The sequence below is a fragment of the Solanum lycopersicum genome, chromosome 12, assembly GCF_036512215.1.
Source record: "Solanum lycopersicum chromosome 12, SLM_r2.1".
NCBI classification, from domain to species: domain Eukaryota; kingdom Viridiplantae; phylum Streptophyta; class Magnoliopsida; order Solanales; family Solanaceae; genus Solanum; species Solanum lycopersicum.
The window spans coordinates 5,743,522-5,765,020 of record NC_090811.1 but is presented as its reverse complement, the minus strand read 5'-3'; the positions used below and the strand labels follow the sequence as shown (position 1 = coordinate 5,765,020).

General features: G+C 40.8%; 1 protein-coding gene across 1 annotated transcript; it reads left to right on the top strand.

The window, feature by feature from the left end:
• Nucleotides 1–1,319: 1,319 nt before the first annotated feature.
• Nucleotides 1,320–1,640, top strand: LOC138340699 (uncharacterized). Its single transcript, XM_069292634.1, has one exon. The coding sequence runs from the start codon at nt 1,320–1,322 to the stop codon at nt 1,638–1,640; it is 321 nt and encodes a 106-aa protein (XP_069148735.1).
• The last annotated feature ends 19,859 nt before the right edge of the window (nt 1,641–21,499 follow it).

Genomic DNA, 21,499 nt, shown 5'->3' with positions numbered 1-21,499 from the left:
ATGTTAGAGTTTAGATTGGTTGGTTCGCTCACATAGGAGGGTAAGTGTGGGTGCCAGTCACGGTCCGGATTTGGGTCGTGACAAACTTGGTATCAGAGCATTAGGTTCGTTGGTCTCATCACACAAGAACAAGTCTAGTAGAGTCTTAAGGAACGGTAGGGGGACGCCTTTACTCTTCTTTGAGAGGCTATAAGACTTTAGGAAAATTCCATTCTTTCTTTCTTTCTTTCGTGCTACTACTTGAATCCAATTGGTATCTAGGTGATACAAATTGGTATTTGACCATCTTCACTCTCTTTCACAGATGGTTAGAAATAGAGCAACAACTACGCCAACACCAACACCAGCACCTGCGGGACAGGGTGCGTCTGAGCCAACCACTGGGGCTGTAGTTCGAGGAAGAGCAGCGGCAAGAGGCCGTGGTAGAGGTCGTGGGAGGACGTCCTCTAGGGGAAGAGGACGAGCACCTAGCCCATCTGATACTAGGGCAGTGACTCCTCCACCGACTGAGGAAGTAATAAGAGAAGGGGAGGATGGGGAAAATGAACAAGTGCAAAATGAGGGATTGCCACCCCAGCCTACCCCCGAGATGATAAATCAGGTGCTCGCTTATCTTAGTGGGTTGTCTGATCAAGGTCAGGCACCTCCAGTGTTTTCTGCACCAACACCTCCGGTTTCAGAGGTACAACATGCAGCCACTATGGCTCATCGTATGGATGTCTCATTGGACATAGGCACGTTTCCACGTCTAACTACTGGGCCTATAATGACAAATGATCAGCATGAACTTTTCATTAAGTTCTTGAAATTGAAACCTCCAGTCTTAAAGGGTGCTGAATCTGAGGATACCTATGATTTTCTAGTTGACTGTCATGAGCTACTACACAAGATGGGTATAGTAGAACGGTTTGGTGTTGAGTTTGTGACTTATCAGTTCCAAGGAAACGCCAAAATGTGGTGGCGGTCACATGTTGAGTTTCAACTAACAGAGGCACCACCTATGACTTGGGCATCATTCTCTAGCTTGTTTATGGAGAAGTATATCCCTCGGACTATGAGGGATAGGAAAAGAGATGAGTTCTTGAGCCTAGAGCAAGGTAGGATGTCGGTTACTGCATATGAGGCTAAGTTTCGTGCATTATCCCGGTATGCCACCCAACTGTGTTTCAGTCCACAAGAGCGGATTTCGCCGTTTTGTGAAGGGGTTGAGATCAGAGTTGCGGATTTCAGCCTTACAGGTAGCGTATACGGCAAAATCCTTCCAAGAAGTGGTAGATTTCGTGGTAGAGGTGGAAGGAGTGAAGCCAGATGAATTCACTATGGCATCGATGTCAAAGAGGTTTCGAAAGGGAGGTGAGTTTAATGGTTCTTACTCTAGAGGACAGGGTTTCGGAGGTTACTCAGTCCGACCAATTCAGTCTTCTACAGACTGTAGTTGGGGGTCCGCCTCAGACCGTCAACACTTCTCTGAGGGACCTATGCTTGAATCCAGAGGGTGTTATGGATGTGGGGAAACTGGACACATTAAGAGGTATTGTCCAAAACAGAGTTACAGACCTCCAAATGTTAGAGGTAGAGGTGGTTATGGAAGAGGCTGTCATTCTGGTGGACGCGGTGGTCGAAGTAATGGTGGTCACTAAAACGGTCGGGGTGATGGGAAAACTGGAGCCACTACATCACAACAAGGTAGGGCCAACGGACAAACAAACGAAAGGGCCCATTGTTACGCTTTCCCTGGGCGGTCAGAAGCGGAGACATCAGATGCTGTCATCACAGGTAATCTTTCGGTTTGTGATTGCATGGCTTCTGTATTGTTTGATCCTGGTTCCACATTTTCTTATGTATCTTCTTCATTTGCTAATGGTCTAAATTTACCTTGTGAATTACTTGACATACCTATTCGTGTTTTTACTCCGGTGGGTGAGTCTGTGATAGTTGAAAAAGTATATAGGTCTTGTTTGGTGAATTTTATGGGGAGAAACACTTATGTAGATTTGGTTATCTTAGAAATGGTTGACTTTGATGTAATTTTGGGTATGACTTGGCTTTCTCCGAATTTTGCGATCTTGGATTGTAATGCTAAAACGGTGACGTTAGCCAAGCCTGGGACAGATCCGTTAGTTTGGGAGGGTGACTACACTTCCAAGCCGATACGTATCATCTCCTTTCTTCGTGCTAAGAAAATGGTTAGTAAAGGGTGTTTAGCTTTCTTCGCACATCTCAAGGATGACACTACCCAAGTACCTTCAATTGAGTCGGTTTCGGTGGTCTGTGAGTTTCTGGATGTGTTCCCTGCAGATCTTCCTGGTATGCCACCAGATAGGGATATTGACTTCTCTATTGATCTTGAACCGGGTACTCGCCCCATTTCTATACCCCCTTATAGAATGGCCCCCGCGAAGTTAAGAGAGTTAAAAGCCCAACTTCAAGAGTTGTTGAGCAAAGGCTTCTTAGACCAAGTGCATCTCCTTGGGGTGCTCCAGTTTTGTTTGTGAAGAAGAAGGATGGGAGTTTTCGGATGTGCATAGACTACCGGCAGTTGAATAAGGTAACCATAAAGAACAAGTATCCTCTTCCTCGCATTGATGACTTGTTCGATCAGTTACAAGGTGCTTGTGTCTTCTCTAAGATTGACTTGAGATCCGGTTATCATCAATTGAAAATACGGGCAACGGATGTGCCAAAGACTGCTTTTAGAACCAGGTATGGGCATTACGAATTTGTAGTGATGTCTTTTGGTCTTACGAATGCCCCTGCTGCTTTCATGAGCTTGATGAACGGGATTTTTAAGCCATATCTGGATCTCTTTGTGATCGTATTCATTGATGATATATTGGTATACTCAAAGAGCGAGAAGGAACATGAAGAGCATTTGAGAAGGGTATTAGAAATGTTGAGGGAGAAAAAACTTTATGCCAAATTCTCCAAGTGTGAGTTTTGGCTAGATGCAGTGTCCTTCTTGGGGCATGTGGTTTCTAAGGATGGGGTGATGGTTGATCCTTCTAAGATTGAGACAGTGAAGAATTGGGTAAGACCTACTACTATGTCAGAAATAAGGAGCTTTGTTGGGTTAGCTAGCTACTACCGTCGATTTGTCAAGGGATTCTCTTCTATTGCTTCGCAACTGACAAACATGACTAAGCAAAATGTCCCATTCGTATGGTCGGATGAGTGTGAGGAAAGCTTTCAGGAGCTCAAGACTCTGTTGACTACTGCACCAATTCTCACCTTGCCAGTGGAAGGTAAGAATTTCATTGTCTATTGTGATGCATCCTATTCGGGTTTGGGTGCAGTGCTAATGCAAGAGAAGAATGTGATTGCTTATGCTTCAAGACAATTAAAAGTGCATGAACGTAACTATCCAACTCATGATTTGGAATTGGCTGCGGTAGTGTTTGAATTAAAGCAATGGAGATACTATTTATATGAGGTTAAGTGTGAGGTCTATACGGATCATCGTAGCCTACAGTATGTCTTTACTCAGAAAGATTTGAACTTGAGACAGAGGAGATGGATGGAACTACTGAAGGACTACGACATCACTATTTTGTATCATCCGGGGAAGGCGAATGTTGTAGCGGATGCTTTAAGTAGAAAGGCGGGAAGCATGGAAAGTCTAGCTCACTTGCAAGCTTCTAGACGCCCATTGGCTAGAGAAGTTCAGATTCTGGCTAACGACCTTATGAGATTAGAAGTAAATGAGAAGGGAGGATTTTTTGCTTGTGTGGAGGCAAGATCTTCCTTCCTTGACAAGATTAAGGGAAAGCAGTTTAATGATGAAAAATTGATCTGGATTCGAGATAAAGTGCTGCGAGGAGAGGCTAAAGAAGCGACGATCGATGAGTGATATACCGTGGTTTCACGGTATAATTAATACTTTTTCCTTAAGTTTAGTGTGTCCGAAAGCCCTTTTTGTGCTAATTTTGATATAAGTTTTTCTTTGTTTTGCAGGAAATCTGTCTAAAGCTGAATGCGGAGATTTTGAGCGAAAAATGAAGAAGAGACCACCTACGGAGCTTATGACGGTCCGTCGTGCTTGTGACGGTCCGTAGGTGGCAGCGTAGAGAAGCTGCTGAAGGAAGATGGGGAAGTCTGACCAAGTGTGGGATTACGAGCTTGTGACGGTCCGTCCTACAGGTTCGTCGCGAAAATCAGAGAAGTGATCCCAGTACCCAAATTCCAAAAGTTGAAGTATTTCGTAACGAAGACCCTCGATGGACCGTCGTGCCTGTGACGGTCCGTCACACTTGCCGTCGAGGGGAATGAAGAAAGCAGCAGAAGAATTGCACCCAACTATGGGGCGACGGAGCCCACGACGATCCGTCATGACCACGACGTTCCGTCGCGTGGTCCGTCGACCCAGCCGCGTTTTGGCAGATTTCCAGTAATTAGAATCCTTGTTTAATTAGGTTTTTATTTTTTTATAAATAGTTCGAAAAACCTCATTTTTGAGGTTAGACTCTGGGAGATTTAACATCATATTATTAGACTTTGTTTTTCTGAGTTTTTGATTATTGGAGATTCTTACAAGTAACTCTTGTTGATTAATCAAGCAAATTTTCAGACTTTATTCTTTCTCATCAAAGTAAGTACATGACTTCTTATTTAATATATTTGAATATTGTGTTTATGGATATGAGGAACTAAACTCTATAACTAGGGTTGTGGGAACCATAGGCAAATAATGAGATAAACCCTAGCTAAAATAACAATTCTAGAATAGTGTCTTGCATGTATTAATAATTCTTTCGCTTAGAAATCTTTTTAACGGATGATCAACGTTAGAACTCGCCTTAATGCTACTTGTCGGACCAAGGAGGTAGACAATAGGAAAAGAATTATTAACATAGATTTAGTGTATACTATCTAATAGGCTAGTATTGATTGGTACGAGGTAATAACTGAGTCAAATATCGAATATGATGCTTAATATGAGGTAAGGATAAGGGTTAGGAAAGCAACACACGTAGCCGGACCAAGGTGCGGAGTGAGATTTTCTAGATGCCGGACCAAGGATTTAGAAATACATAACTTATCACTTTGCATGCAAGATACTAGGAAAGAAATGTTATAGCTAGAATTATCAAGTTATGAACCTGTGGGGAACACGTAAACCCTAGTTACTTTGATTACTTGATTAAAACTCAACATTAAAAGCTGTTAAGTGTCTCTGTCAAGTTCATTAGTTATTTTTATTTTATTAGGAAGTACAAAACCCCCCTTTTATGCTTTTACTTTTTAAGAAAGTCATCAACCGAACAATAGTAATTACAAGTTGGAGTTAAGTCTAGACTATTTTCCTCGTGGGAACGATCCCAACCTCACTAGTTGGGTTATTTACTTGACGCGACCGCTTTAATTCTCATTTGAGAAGTAAGTTTGAGCGTATCAAATTATGGCGCCGCTGCCGGAGAATTTAGCTTTTAGATTAACTTTAACTTCTAACTATAGTTTAGTTGATATTTTCTGGATTTTACTTTGTTTTATTGTTTTTGATTCCTTTTCAGAATTATCCTCCTTGTATGCCAAATACACGGAGAGGAAGAGAACCGTTGTTCCCCTACGATCACGAGCTAGAACGTACACTGCGAAACATGAATCGTAACTTGGGAATCAATGATGGGGATCCAAACCAGAACATCCCAGCTCCGGCTGATGTTCATGGTCAGATGTTACCCGATGCTCCGGGTGAACATCAACAGAGGGGACAGAATCCCGCTCCACAGCCCCAAGCATACTACAGAGGCTATGATAACATAGCAGATTCGGACGGGCCACTGGTTTTGCCTCCTCTACCTACAGGCCACACTTTTGTGGTAACTAGTAGTCTGATGCAAATGCTCTCTACCAGAGGTTTGTTTTTAGGGCAACCTTCTGAGGATCCACATGCCCATATAGCTAAGGTAAGGGCAGTGTGTAAGAGTTGTGTGGGGAGGCCTGATTTGGATCTAGATGTAATAGGTCTCAGAGTGTTTCCTCTTTCATTGACGGGAGAGACTGCTATGTGGTTTACTGAGCTCCCATACAACTCTATTTTCACCTGGAACCAACTACGAGATGTCTTCTTAGCACGCTACTATCCAGTCTCCAAGAAATTAAACCACAAAGACAGAGAGAATAACTTTGTGGCACTACCAGGAGAGTCAGTTAGTAGTTCTTGGGATAGATTCACCTCATTCTTGAGAAGTGTCCCAAATCACCGTATTGATGATGAGTCACTAAAGGAGTACTTCTATTGGGGACAGGATGATAACAATAAAGCGGTGTTGGACACTATAGCAGGTGGATCTTATGGAGAATGCCCTTATGCTGAGATTGCTGAGAAATTAGAGAAAATCTCCCGTAACAACAAAGCTTGGAGTACTAGGAAGTCCGATACAGGGAGAAACACCTTCGCAGTGCAGTCCACTCACAACCCAGCCACAGATGATATTCGTGAAGAAATGGCTCAGATGAGAACTGAGCTTGGGTTGATACTAAAACATGTCACTGGGGGTGCAGAAAAGATTAATGCAGTCAACTACTTGGCTAAACCACCACCCCCTAACGGTGAATGTTACTATGAGGAGGATTCCTATGCAGTCAATGAACAAATGGCGGGTTTCCGACCAAGCGCCCAAGGCTCAAATCAGGATAATTGGCGCCAAGGTCAAGGTAACCAAGGTCGGAACTATGGTAACTACAACCGTGAGGGTCATTATGTCCGAGATGGTAACTACAACCGCGACAACAACTTCAACAGGAGTAACTATGGTAATAGAAACGACAGGAGTGGACCCTATGTTCCTCCTCAAAATTGTGAAGTTACTCCTAGGGATGGTGGAGATAGTATGGCGCGAGTTGAGGATATGTTGCACAAAATGATGAGGAGGTTCGATGCTAGTGATGAGCAAAATAAACAATTAAGGGGTGAGTTAGATAGTATTGGGCAAAAAGTGGACACACACGCAATTTCGATTAAACAGATCGAATTGCAAGTGGCCCAATTATCTGCGACAGTGAACACACGGAAACCGGGCACTCTTCCTAGCAACACTGTCCAAAATCCAAAGAATGATGCACACTGTATGGCAATTACTACTCGGGGTGGTAGGCAAACCGTTGACCCACCCATGCCATCTGCTGAGAAAAATGTAAGAAAGGATAATGATAAGGTGGTAAAGGGTAGTGGTGAAACAGACAAAAGTAATGGAACAGATGCAGAAGTACCTATGAAGGTAATCCCCATGCCTAGGCCACCACCACCCTTCCCTCAGAGATTAGTGAAAAAGACTGAGGATGGTAAATACCGGCGCTTCATAACAATGTTGAAGCAGCTCTCTATCAATGTCCCTTTGGTAGAAGCTCTATAACAAATGCCCGGTTATGCCAAATTTATGAAAGATCTGGTCACCAAGAAAAGATCGGTCACGTTTGAGGATGATGATAGATTGCAACATTGTAGTGCTATCGCTACAAGATCCCTAGTACAAAAGAAAGAAGATCCGGGTGCGTTCACTATTCCTTGCACAGTTGGGTCATTACATTTTGCGAAAGCATTATGTGATCTGTGGCAAGCATAAATCTAATGCCCCTCTCAATTTACAAGAAGTTGGGTTTGGGGATCCAAAACCCAGTGCGATGCGGCTACTGATGACCGATCGAACTGTGAAAAAGCCCATAGGGATACTCCATGATGTGCTAGTAAAAGTGGAGTCATTCATCTTTCCAGCAGATTTTGTGATTCTTGATTGCGAAGTCGATTTCGAGGTGCCCATTATTCTTGGGAGGCCATTTCTTGCTACAGGTAGAGCCTTAGTTGACATGGAAAAGGGACAGATGACATTTTGGTTGAATAATGAAGAAGCAACCTTCAACATTTGTAGGACCATGAGGCAGAGTGGTGAGCTCCAATCGGTATCTGTCATATCCCACAAAGAAAAGATGAAGAAGGGGACTGAACAAAAATTTACAAAACAAGAGTTCGTGGTTGGGGATTTGGTACTTGTAGACAGTTCTGGGGTGCCTTGTCTTCCAGGTAGGCTCAAGTCCAAATGGACTGGCCCTTACTTGATTACCCAAATATTCCCTCATGGGGCAGTTGAGTTAAAAGCCAAGGAGGGAGTGCGGTTTAAGAAGAATAGAGATAGAATAAAACTCTATTTTGGGCATAAAGCATCGGGAAATAAAGTGATAGAGGCATGCCATCTTGATGAAGTCTGAGTAATCAAGTGGCCCCAGTCGTGCCGCGACGTTAAATCTGGCGCTTGTTGGGAGGCAACCCAATACTTGTCGTCTTTTTAATAATGGTAGCATTTTTCTATAAATGGGTTTTAAATTTGCAGGCACATCACCAGGAAATTCTGCAGAAAACTACTCCGCAGTAGCCACTGACGGATACAACGACGAACCGTCGCGTGCGAAACGGACCGTCGTATGCACCGTCACACCAGGTACGTATTTCTGTCATTTTTGAAACTAGGGCACACACGACGGACACCACTACGGGTCGTCGCATCTGCGACAGACCGTCGTCGGGGTACCGTCGCGCGATTAATGAAATTAACCCGACCCGACCCGGCTGGACCCCTTTTCAAATTTTAACCGTTTATACTCCCCATCCCTCCAAATTCCACCCCATTACTTCCACTTCTTCTCATCTCCCCTCTCTTTTTCCACTTTCACACTTCCCCCCACTTCCACAATCTCCCCAACCTTATTACTATCAGTTACTTGTCGGTGCTGCTGTTTTTGGTATCTACATTGCCACCGGAATCATTCCCCGCTTGTGTGTTCTCCATTTCCAAGGTACGTGTCTCTAAATTTATACTCATTTCTCTTGTATTTTTGTTTATTAGTTATTATTTCGTTCCTAGTCTTTTCTTGTTACCTTGATATGATTATGTCTAGACCTAGGCTCTAAATGTTTGAATTTGCCATGATAATTACCCCAGACATAGGTGATTTCACATTAATAGTTTCCTAGGTAGTTGGGATAGACACATTGAGGTCCACAACACTACACGACCATATGTGTTCATTGGGGTTGCTTAGGGTACCTACAGTTCTGTCTCTGATATTCAGAACGAGACCCCGATGACGGACCGTCGTATTCACGACGGACCGTCGTAGGGTCCGTCGAATAAGCCCTAGCACCCTCCCCAACGACGCCTGTGACGGACCGTTGTCTTCACGACGGTCTGTCCTGCACGGTCGTCATGATGGTCAGAGACCCCTTTGAAAAGGGTCTCCAAAAATTTTCCAAGTGTCTAACGACGGCCACTTACGACGGACCGTCACACCCACGACGGTCCGTCCTGCACGACCGTCATGATAGTCAGAGACCCCAATGATAAGGGTCTCCAAAAATTTTCCAAGTGTCCAACGACGGACACTTACGACGGACCGTCACACCCACGACGATCCGTCCTGCACGACCGTCATGATAGTCAGAGAACCCTCTTCTGAGGTTCTCCCATCATTTTCTAAGTGTCCAACGACGGACCCTTATGACGGACCGTCATACCCACGACGGTCCGTCCTGCTTAACCGTCATGATGGTCAGCGACCCCTCCTTCAGGGTTCCTTATATATACATATACCAAGTATAACACGACGGACCTCATGACGGTCCGTCATAGTCACGACGAGCCGTCATAGGTCCCGTCGTGTGGTACAGTTTCAATATTACTAACACATTTTTTTTAAAGTTTCATGTCATATGATCTTGCCTGATTTGATTGTCACTACTCATACTAACATTGCCCCTTTACAGGTACTATCGACTATGGCACCCAAGCAAGACCGCACTTATGCACGCGGGCGATCTAAGTCTGTCGCCCCGTCTGCACGCTTGATCATCAGGTCTGAGGATGAGCGGGACCCTGAATACATGCCCCCAGGCACCTCCGCTCCTTCCCGTGCTACACGTGCCCCCAAAGCCACACCCAAGAAGGTGGCGTCCGGCGTAGTCACTGCCTCCCAGTCTGATGAGGAGCGCACACTGACCGGCACACCCTCTGGGTCGGCCACAAACGAGGAAGGAGCGTCTGGCTCCTTGGGAGCATCCTGGTCCGAGGAAGCTTCAGGATCTGCTGAGGTTCCCGCACTCGCCACTGCTGCAGCGTCGGCCTCGTCTGATGAGGCTGACAGTTCAGACTCCACATCCGGCGCACCAGCCCCGGTCCCTACCCCAGCCTCTGACCAGCCAAACCGGTGGTGCGTTGAAGGCCAATTTCAGGTTTACTCCGATGCGAAGTTCTTGACCGATAAAGGAGTAATGACTCGAACACTCACCCTGGAGCGGCGGGTACTTACAGGGAGTCTCCCCTCGATGCCGGAGATCCACAACATATTCACCAGGCATCGCCTAGAGTGGACAGCCCGTCCCTTGGGACGATACAGTGAGGAGATAGTCCGAGAGTTCTACGCGTCCTACGTAGCGACTCTCCGATCACATATCGACAAGCGGGCTGCTCCCGCGAAACAGGCCCCATTGGAGCAGGTTCTAGTCCGGGGCGTGCAGGTTGACATTTCCCTGCCCGCCATCCGCCGGTTCCTATACGGCGAGAGTGTAGATGCTACTCGGACCCCCATCACTGCCGCATTTGACTACCGCTGGCAGGTAGTGAAGGATGGACAGTTCCTGCGAGAGCCTGCACTAAGGGAGACCACCAAGCGGTGGATGGCCCTACACTTATCAATCGACGGAGAGGGTGCAGATTGGGTCACCGAGCCGAAGGGGGCCATCAAGAAGGCCAACCTCACGTTCGTTGCCAAGTTCTTGTGGCTGCTCGTGCGTCACTGCCTTTCCCCCACAGCTGCTGATAACATAGTCACCTGGGATCGAGCAGTGCTGATGGCGGCGACGATAGCCGGCTTCGAGGTGGACTACGCATGGCTTCTTCAGGCAGTCATGCACGAGAGGGCATTCAAGGTCACCACCACCTACCCCTTTCCGTGCATGATCTTTGCCCTTTGCAGGTCTGCAGGTGTGCCCATATGGCACATAGATCAGTTGAGGACCCCGCCGGGTACCGTTGACGTCGGCCTCATCAGAGACGAGGCCAATGAGTTGGCCCAACGTCGAGGGCCCCGTCCAGAGCTGCCACCACTATCTGATGACCTTGCGGATACGGTGGCCCAAGCTCGCACAGCTACACAGGTATCCACGGACACTACCCCGGTCGAGTCTATACCGGGTAGCAGCACAGCCCCTCTACCAACACCGGCCCCGCTTGCCCGAGTCCAAAAACTGGAGGCACAAATGGCCACTCTTTTGCATCATATCCAGCCGTGGATGCAGAAGTCTATTGCTGAGTCTGAGGCGCGTATGGAGAGGCAGATGCAGCGGAAGATTGCTGAGGTTAACCAGCGCCTTGATGCCTTTGAATTGAGAGTATTAGCTCGACCAGCCCCTCCGGTAGATGTGTCGACTCTCCAGGCTGCAGTCGCCAGTCTTCGTGCAGACATCGACACGATCCTAGCGACAAGAGTGTCAGAGTCTGTCGAGCCTGCTGAAGATACTGTATTGGCGGCTCTGTTTTCTACTCCAGACGTTCCCCCATCTTCCCCGAGAGAGAGTGCCAAGAGGCGGAGGGGTCGATCAGAGGATGAGGCGCGAGCAAGAAAGAAAGAGCGTCGAGAGATGGAGGCCGCGAGGAGAGCCTCACTTGCTGAGGCGGAGGCACACCAGATCAGAGCATCACAGATAGCGGCTGGGGCGTCTAGCTCCCGCACTGTAGAGACAGCAGGAGGCACTACTGAGGGTGAAGTTGTTGCTGAGGACATCACTGAGGGTGTCCAGATTGCAGAGGATGTGGGTTCTGGGAAACTAGACCCACCAGCTTGTTGATCGACGGCGCTATGCGCCACAGGTTTGCTTCACCTACCCCTCTAATATTTAGATTTTTTTTATGCATTGGGGACAATTGCATGCTTTTTTGTTGGGGGTGGGGTAAATGGAAAGTGAGTGTTAGGGTGAAGTCTGAGTAGCCCAACTCACTATCCTCTTTTGGGGTTTTCTTGCCTGTGTTCTTTTTCCCCAAAAGACTGATTACTTTTTCTGTTGAACCGGCACGTTATATCTTTTGTACATAGTTTAACTCTGAAGCATGATGGCTGAAATGATATCCCGATAAAACTGGAAAAGGTTGCATGAAAAGGCGTAGTAACTGATAATTGTGTGGATCTAAACATGAAATAGAGTTACACCATTGCACTACCCTAAACCTTCAAGTCGAACTAGGTGTCTGATAATCTGGTATAGTGATGAGATGTCAAGTGAGTGTGAGGAAAGTTGAATAGTCCACTACTGATACTGAGCTAGAACTTGCCTAGTTAGTCCTGCTAAAAGTAAGCTGTAACATACAATTACGAAAGGATCATAGGCCCTTATTCAATATAGCCCATTTCTAGCCTAAATAAAAGAAACCAAATGAAAGTTATCCTTCGTTGATCCAAATAATTTGAGCTTAAAATTAGACTTTTCTTTTTCACCCCAACTGATCTTTTCTGGGAACAATATGTTGGCCCTGGTCCCTCCTTGGACATGTGCACCTCAGCTTATGCCAAAAGCATAAGTTGAGGGTGGCTAATGTATAAACAACCTTCGTTATGGCCCTGACCCAATTTTGAGTATTGTGTACCTTGACTCATGGAGAAGCCATGAGTTGAGGGTGGCTGTTTTGAGGAATGCTCTGGAAAGTGGGGTTGAAAGAACAAAGAGAGAGAAAGAACAAAAGTAAAGTGACTCAAGAACTCGTTGAAAAAAAAATATTCAAGAATTACAAACAAGAAAAGAAAAGAGTCACTTACACAAATGAAGAAAGAAGGGAAACAGCAAGGTGAAAGAATAGGAGAAACTGGGCGAGATAAAGTGATATAGAGCGGAAGGTTTAGCCGATATGTCAAGGAGGGCAAAAAGTCACTAAAGTATACCTAAATATATCCTACCTGACTCTGAGCCTACGTTACAAGCTAAAAAAGTCCTATCGTGATCCTAAGGGTTGTATAGCGAACTTAAGGCAGTGAAAATAAGGGCAAGCTTATGGCAATAGGTATGAATGAGTGTGACTTTGTTCTGAGAGCGAGTGTTGAAATGTAATCCTTATACTCAAACTGAAATCATTGTGTGAAAAAATGAGGATTTTGTTCTAAAGTGAGGACACTAGTTGCAATACCGGAATTATTAGCACCTCGGTGAGAAATTGAAGAGGATAGGTGTTAGTGCATGGTGAGTCTGTGTCATGTTCGAATCCCACAAAAGTCAAGCCTAATAGTGATAGCATGCATAGATTTGATGGGATTAGTCGGGATTGATAGCCAAATGATTGCAAAGGATAAAACATGGATACTATTGTACAAAGATTGTGTAGTGAGTCATAGTGCGTCGCTTGAGGACAAACAACGAATTTAAGTTGAGGGTGTTGATATACCGTGGTTTCACGGTATAATTAATACTTTTTCCTTAAGTTTAGTGTGTCCGAAAGCCCTTTTTGTGCTAATTTTGATATAAGTTTTTCTTTGTTTTTCTGAGTTTTTGATTATTGGAGATTCTTACAAGTAACTCTTGTCGATTAATCAAGCAAATTTTCAGACTTTATTCTTTCTCATCAAAGTAAGTACATGACTTCTTATTTAATATATTTGAATATTGTGTTTATGGATATGAGGAACTAAACTCTATAACTAGGGTTGTGGGAACCATAGGCAAATAATGAGATAAACCCTAGCTAAAATAACAATTCTAGAATAGTGTCTTGCATGTATTAATAATTCTTTCGCTTAGAAATCTTTTTAACGGATGATCAACGTTAGAACTCGCCTTAATGCTACTTGCCGGACCAAGGAGGTAGACAATAGGAAAAGAATTATTAACATAGATTTAGTGTATACTATCTAATAGGCTAGTATTGATTGGTACGAGGTAATAACTGAGTCAAATATCGAATATGATGCTTAATATGAGGTAAGGATAAGGGTTAGGAAAGCAACACACGTAGCCGGACCAAGGTGCGGAGTGAGATTTTCTAGATGCCGGACCAAGGATTTAGAAATACATAACTTATCACTTTGCATGCAAGATACTAGGAAAGAAATGTTATAGCTAGAATTATCAAGTTATGAACCTGTGGGGAACACGTAAACCTTAGTTACTTTGATTACTTGATTAAAACTCAACATTAAAAGCTGTTAAGTGCCTCTGTCAAGTTCATTAGTTATTTTTATTTTATTAGGAAGTAAAAAACCCCCCTTTTATGCTTTTACTTTTTAAGAAAGTCATCAACCGAACAATAGTAATTACAAGTTGGAGTTAAGTCTAGACTATTTTCCTCGTGGGAACGATCCCAACCTCACTAGTTGGGTTATTTACTTGACGCAACCGCTTTACTTCTCATTTGAGAAGTAAGTTTGAGCGTATCAATGAGTAAGGTGTTTTGAGGATTAAGGGAAGGGTGTGTGTACCCCGTGCGATAATTTGATCAACACCATTCTTACAAAGGCTCATAGTTCCGGATATTCTATACATCGTGGTGCAACCAAGATGTACCGTGACCTAAAGCAACACTTTTGGTAGTAGAATGAAGCGTGATATTGTGGATTTTATTGCCAAATGTACAAACTGTCAACAAGTAAAGTATGAACACCAAAGGCCCGGAGGAACACTTCAGAGGATGCCCATTCCGGAATGGAAATGGGAGAGAATCGCAATGGACTTCGTGGTTGGTCTTCCAAAGACGATGGGTAAGTACGACTCTATTTGGGTGATTGTTGATAGGTTAACTAAGTCTGCTCATTTTATTCCGGTTAAGGTGACTTACAATGCCGAGAAGTTAGCCAAGATCTATATCTTAGAAATCGTTCGGTTGCATGGGGTTCCACTATCTATCATATCAGATAGAGGTACGCAGTTTACTTCTAAATTTTGGAAAACATTGCATGAGGAATTGGGTACTAGGTTGGACCTTAGTACTGAGTTTCATCCTCAGACCGATGGTCAGTCTGAGAGAACTATTCAAGTGTTGGAGGATATGTTTCGCGCATGTGTGATAGAGTTTGGTGGCCATTGGGATAGCTTCTTACCCTTAGCGGAGTTTTCATACAATAATAGCTATCACTCAAGCATTGATATGGCTCCATTTGAAGCATTGTATGGTAGGAGATGTAGGTCCCCCATTGGTTGGTTTGATGCATTTGAGGTTAGACCTTGGGGTACTGATCTTTTGCGGGATTCGATAGAGAAAGTGAAATCTATTCAAGAAAAGCTTCTAGCGGCGCAAAGTAGGCAAAAAGAATATGCAGATCGAAAGGTTAGAGACTTAGAGTTCATGGAGGGTGAACAAGTCTTGTTGAAAGTTTCGCCAATGAAAGGGGTGATGCGGTTTGGTAAAAGAGGTAAACTTAGCCCAAGGTATATTGGTCCATTTGAAGTACTTAAGCGAGTAGGGGAGGTGGCTTATGAGTTAGCCTTGCCTCCAGGACTGTCCGGAGTGCATCCGGTATTCCATGTGTCGATGTTGAAAAGATACCATGGGGGTGGAAACTACATTATCCGTTGGGATTCAGTTTTGCTTGATGAGAATTTGTCTTATGAGGAGGAACCTGTTGCCATTCTAGATAGAGAAATTCGCAAGTTGAGATTAAGGGAGATTGCATCCATCAAAGTTCAATGGAAGAATCGACCCGTTGAAGAAGCCACTTGGGAGAAGGAGGCAGATATGTGAGAAAGATACCCACATCTGTTTACAGATTCAGGTACTCCTTTTCGCCCTTGTTTTCCTTCTTGTGATCGTTCGGGGACGTACGATGGGTAAATTGGTATCTATTGTAACGACCTGTTTAGTCGTTTTGAGCATCAGATTTTATTTCTGGAAAAATAGGCTGAGGCGACGGACCCCACGACGGACCGTCATGGGCACGACGGACCGTCGCAGGGTCTCGTTTCAAAACACTTAGAAAATCTAAAATTGGGTACTGAAAATTGACTCTTTGAACTTCGTAACGAAATGGCAGGACGGACCGTCACAGAGTCGTCAGTGGAAACCCAGTCTCTGAACCTTGCGACGACCTGCAGAACGGACCGTCGCAGGCACGACGGGCCATCGCAGGTTACGTAATCCCAGTCTGGGTCGGATTTCTTTACACGTTTTAAGGGACGTTTTGGACTATTCCTACTTTAATTATAAAGTTAGAGGGTTAATGTTAATAAGTCTAATTACTTGGGGGTTAAAAGAGGTAACCTTAAGTTAATTAGTGGGTTACTATTGCCATCTTTTATTCTTAATTATATGCTAATTAGGGTAAAAGAAAGAGGGTTTGAATAAAGAAAATAGAAAGGACAAAGAGAGAGAGAGGATTGATCGAGAGAGGAGAAACGAAGAGGAAAACACAAAGCTTTGGGAATTTGCTTGCTTGATCACTAATCTTCGGTGGAGGTAGGTTATGGTTTTTATACTATTCGTAGTAAACTCTTAATAGCGAATGATATGTATGGGTAGTATTGTAAACCCTTCTATATGCTTAATTGTATGCTTGCATGAATGTGATTATGTAATCGTGATAAAATAAGCATGATGAAGCTATTGAATCCTAAATCTTGAAAAAGAAACCCTAATCTACTTTGTTAATGATGATGCCTTGGTATAAAGGAAGGCTTGATGAACGAAAGTAGTGAGATTAGGGGATCGGGTGCCACGTTCCGGTACCAGGATAGTATATGAGGATCGGAGTGTCACGTTCCGACACCAGGATAGTATATGGATCGGGTGCCACGTTCCGGTACCAGGATAGTATATGAGGATCGGAGTGTCACGTTCCGACACCAGGATAGTATATGGATCGGGTGCCACGTTCCGGTACCAGGATAGTATATGAGGATCGGAGTGTCACGTTCCGACACCAGGATAGTATATGGATCGGGTGCCACATTCCGGTACCAGGATAGAATATGGATCGGGTGTCACGTTCCGACACCAGGATAGAATGAGGATCGGAGTGTCACGTTCCGACACCATGATAGTATATGAGGAGCGGAGTGTCACGTACCAACACGAGAGGAATAAAGATAATGAAATCTTGAAAGATGTTAATATACTCAATCTAATGAATCTAATTCCCAAATGAGTATGATGAGGAGGCGTGAGTCCTCATTGATGTGCTTGGTGTTGTGACCAAGGGTTATGGTAATTGTAAATGCTGCATGCTAAGGATATTAGTTGATTTTATGATATTGCTTAATATATACTGTTTTCTATTTTGAGTTGGCCGATGATATCTACTCAGTACTTGTGTTTGTACTGACCCCCTACTTTTATGTTTTCTTCTTGTTTATTTGTGGAGTGCAGCAAACGTACCGTCATCTTCAACTCAACCGCAATTCTAGCCAGTCTTCGTCACATCGGATCTTCAGGGTGAGCTAATGCTTCTAGCTTGGACTGGATCTTCTTCCTCATGTCTTGATGCCTTGAAGTTCCGGCATGGACTAGCTTTTACTTGTTTTAGCTTTTAGAATACTCTTAGTTTAGTAATTTGATCATAGATGTTCTTGTGATGATGACTTCCAGATTTTGGGGAATAATAGATGTTGAATTTTAGAAGTTAATGAATTGGTTTTATTTAATGAGTTCGAGTCTTCCGCATTATTTACTGTTGATATTATATTGAAATGTTAGAGTTTAGATTGGTTGGTTCGCTCACATAGGAGGGTAAGTGTGGGTGCCAGTCACGGTCCGGATTTGGGTCGTGACAACACCAGTCCCTCATGGGCCTTGCCTGCTTGCCATAGGAACCCAATAATCCCTCCCAACACCTACCAACATGTTTGCTCTTGAGAATCGAACTCATGATCTTGACTCTGATACCATTTATTAGAATTAAGTGTTCATTCTCAAGTTATAAGTTATAACTGATAGCATATACACTATTTTATTTCATAACTAAATCGATCGAGCAAACATCATGATTATAACTCCAATCGAAGCCACACCAGCCCCTCGTGCGCCTTGTCATAAGATATTGGCATTATCCAACAAAATGTAAGAGAGTAAAACTAAAATAATATCAACTTTCCTTATTCTGAATTTGCATAGTTTAACACATCAATTTCATATTCTAAATAAAATTTATTTACTTTTAAGGTTGAATGAATGACCTTCAATGAAGCAATATTTATTTTATCATTTAAACATATATTTTTGAATATTAATTATTATTTTCAATAAATTTAAATATTTATCACTTGACATGATACGTACGCTGATCTAGTGAAAATAAAATTATTAATATTAAAGACTAATAAGGTTAATAATTTCAAAAAGAAAAAAGTTCTCAATATTTTCTCTTTTCCTTTATTGGTATTAATTTTCTAGATAACCAGTTCGGTTGAAAATTCATAAGTGAATTTTTTCATAAATCTAAGGCGAAAAGAAATATTGACTATAACCTTAATGAAAATAAATTACTCCCCTCCATCCATCTTTAATTGTCATGATTTCTAATTTTACAGTTAAACTATTAGAATTTTGACTAACATTTTAAGATGTATTTTTTTTATGATGATGATATGCAAAAACAATGCAATTTATATAGTACTTTTCATATAGTTTTAGAATATCTAATTTTTTTGTTTAAAATATCAAATTAATATATTTTAATTTTAACTTTGAAAATTAGTCAAATTAACTTTAATAAAACGCAACATGACAAATAAAAGTGGACAGAGGAAACAATACTTAATATTTTTTTTAAAAAAATATATTAGATCTATAAGTTTTCACACGTGGAGATTTAATTTTCTTATATGGTCACTCAACTATCATCTATTTTCTCAGAAAGTCACTTAACTTTGTATTTTACCTCAAAAGTCACTCAACTATCAATTCTTCGATCAAAAAGTCACTCAGCTTTGAATTTTAATTCAAAAATCACTCAACTATTAATTGTTTTCTCACAAAGTCACTCAACCTATTTAATTGATATTTTAATTTAAATTTTCTAATTTAATTCTTTTTATTTAAAATCCAAAATTTTAAAAAATTAAAAAATATCATTTAAATCATTTAATGACCCGCCCGTTAAAAATATACTATTGACCCATTTTATTTACTTTCTGAGAGAACAATTAATAATTAAGTGACTTTTGAGTTAAAATTCATTGAGTGACTTTTTGAGAGAAAAATTGATAGTTGAGTGACTTTTGCGATAAAATACAAAGTTAAGTGACTTTCTAAGAGAATAAATGATAGTTGAATGACCATATAAGATATTAACTCCAAGTTCCAACCAAATGGCTATGAATATTCAAATACAGAAAAAAGTACTTTTAGAATTTTTTTTATTACTGTTTTTTCCTATGTATGTTATGTACTATTGATATATACATTATTTCGTTATTATTACTTGTTCTTGTATTTCCTTTGTCAAATTGTTGGAAAATTAAACATTATATTTTAAGATGAAGAGACGAGATATGATACATTTTGTATACACTTTGTTCTTTATTTAATTTTGAGTTGTAATTATAAAATTATATTGAATATGTTATTATTGACGAAAAAAAACTGGAAAAAGTTACCAGAGAAATAAGCACCGAAAACACAATAAATTCAAATACTTAATTTCGTCATAGTTCACATTTTTCATACTTCTCTATCGCAATTCTTGTGAGGGAATTTAAGTACAAGATTAAAGCACTTAATTTTCACTTTGACTTTATATACAAATTTTGTAGTATTTGATCGAAATTATTAATTAGATGACTTATGAGTTTCTTTTTAAAGCAACAATTTACAATTATCACTATACATATTACTGATCGTCAAAAATCCTTACAAATGAACAAATTTCCCTGTTTTCACAATCTTGATTAATACAAAAAAAAAAAAAACATAGTATGTATTTATACATTATACAAATATACATGGTTTATATAAAGACAAATAATGGGTTAATTGATTAATGAACACCTTTTATGTGTAGGTTTTAACCTAATAACTATTTTCTATCGACTTTTAAAAAATTAAAAATAAATTCTATATAAAAAAAAATACTATAAGTCAACATAATGAATAATTTAATTATTTTCTTTTTGGAAAAATCATAGTCAAATTAAAGATTTGACAAATATAAGAAAGAAAATATCTTTCTTATTTTTTCTTTATAGAGAGGTTGGGATATTAAATGCATCATTGCTGCAAAATATCTACATAAAATTTATGGATCAAGTCTATGGATAGTACATATTCTTTGATATGCATATGAGTAAAACTTAAGGTGTCCCCACATGAACTCGGAATTTGAAGATTTCGAATATATTATATTATTATTATCTCAATTTAAATATGAACTCTAAAATAAATTTAAAATAAAAACAATGAAATTATAGTGTAGTTGGATTCAAATCCAGGTCTTGCGGGTGATTCCTTTAGCTTGTAGCAGCAATACAGTGGACACAAATGTTCATCATTGGTATATTGATAATTATATTATAATTTATGTCAGTTTCTCAAGATAGATATACATCTATATACACATAATTTTTTTCAAAATTGACAATTATACATGTACCACGCCTGTTTGGGTGGGTCCGCTTATGAACAGCAAGATTAAAAAATTGGTGAAGGATGTAGAATTTTCTTTTAAACATACATAAAATTTAATATATGATCATAATAATTAATAGGGAAAATGTACAAATATCCTCTTAGATTATGACCAAAATTTTAAAGACACACTTAACTAAATTAAGTTCTTATTACTCGTTGAACCTTTTTTTTTGTAATTTTGTGCACCTTTTGGCTTACGTGAATCTAAATATCTCCGATGCACCTTAATTATGTAGAGTCATGAAGTATGTCACATAAGATAAAAGGTGTATAAAAAAATTTTAAAATAAATTCGGAAAAATAATATGAACTTAGTTTAGTACCTTAATTAACCCTAATTTATGTTTAAACTTTATATAGCACTTAGCGGTTTTGACAAAGTTTATTGGAAAGCATAAACATATACATGTCAAATGAATATGTCTACGAGATTGAACGAAAATATGAAAGAGTATAGATAATGAAAGTTACATTACTCTGACTATTTATAGCATAATCTTTTTTCTTTTTAATTAGAAACAAGTTACTTTGGAATTGATTATTTTTAACATAATAAGTTATTATTATATATATATATATGATAAAGAAAAAATAATGTAAGATCTCCAACGTACTAAACATAAAATAAAATAAAATATAAAATTGTATTTTATTTTGAAATTATTAAAGAAAAAATTAGTGTTAACTAATCATATACTAGTTAATTAGTCATCATAGCTAAAGTTTTAGTTGATTATAATTTGCGACCAACATTCAGTGAAAATTGTGTAAACTGGGGTTTTGAGTTTGTATAGTCCGCATGTTTTTATAAATCAAGATTTGTATAAGTGTTTAAAGTTCAGATGTTTGTGTTCGTATAACTTCGTTATTTCAAGTTTATATAAAAAAAATATAGCTCACTTTTACAAATGTACTAT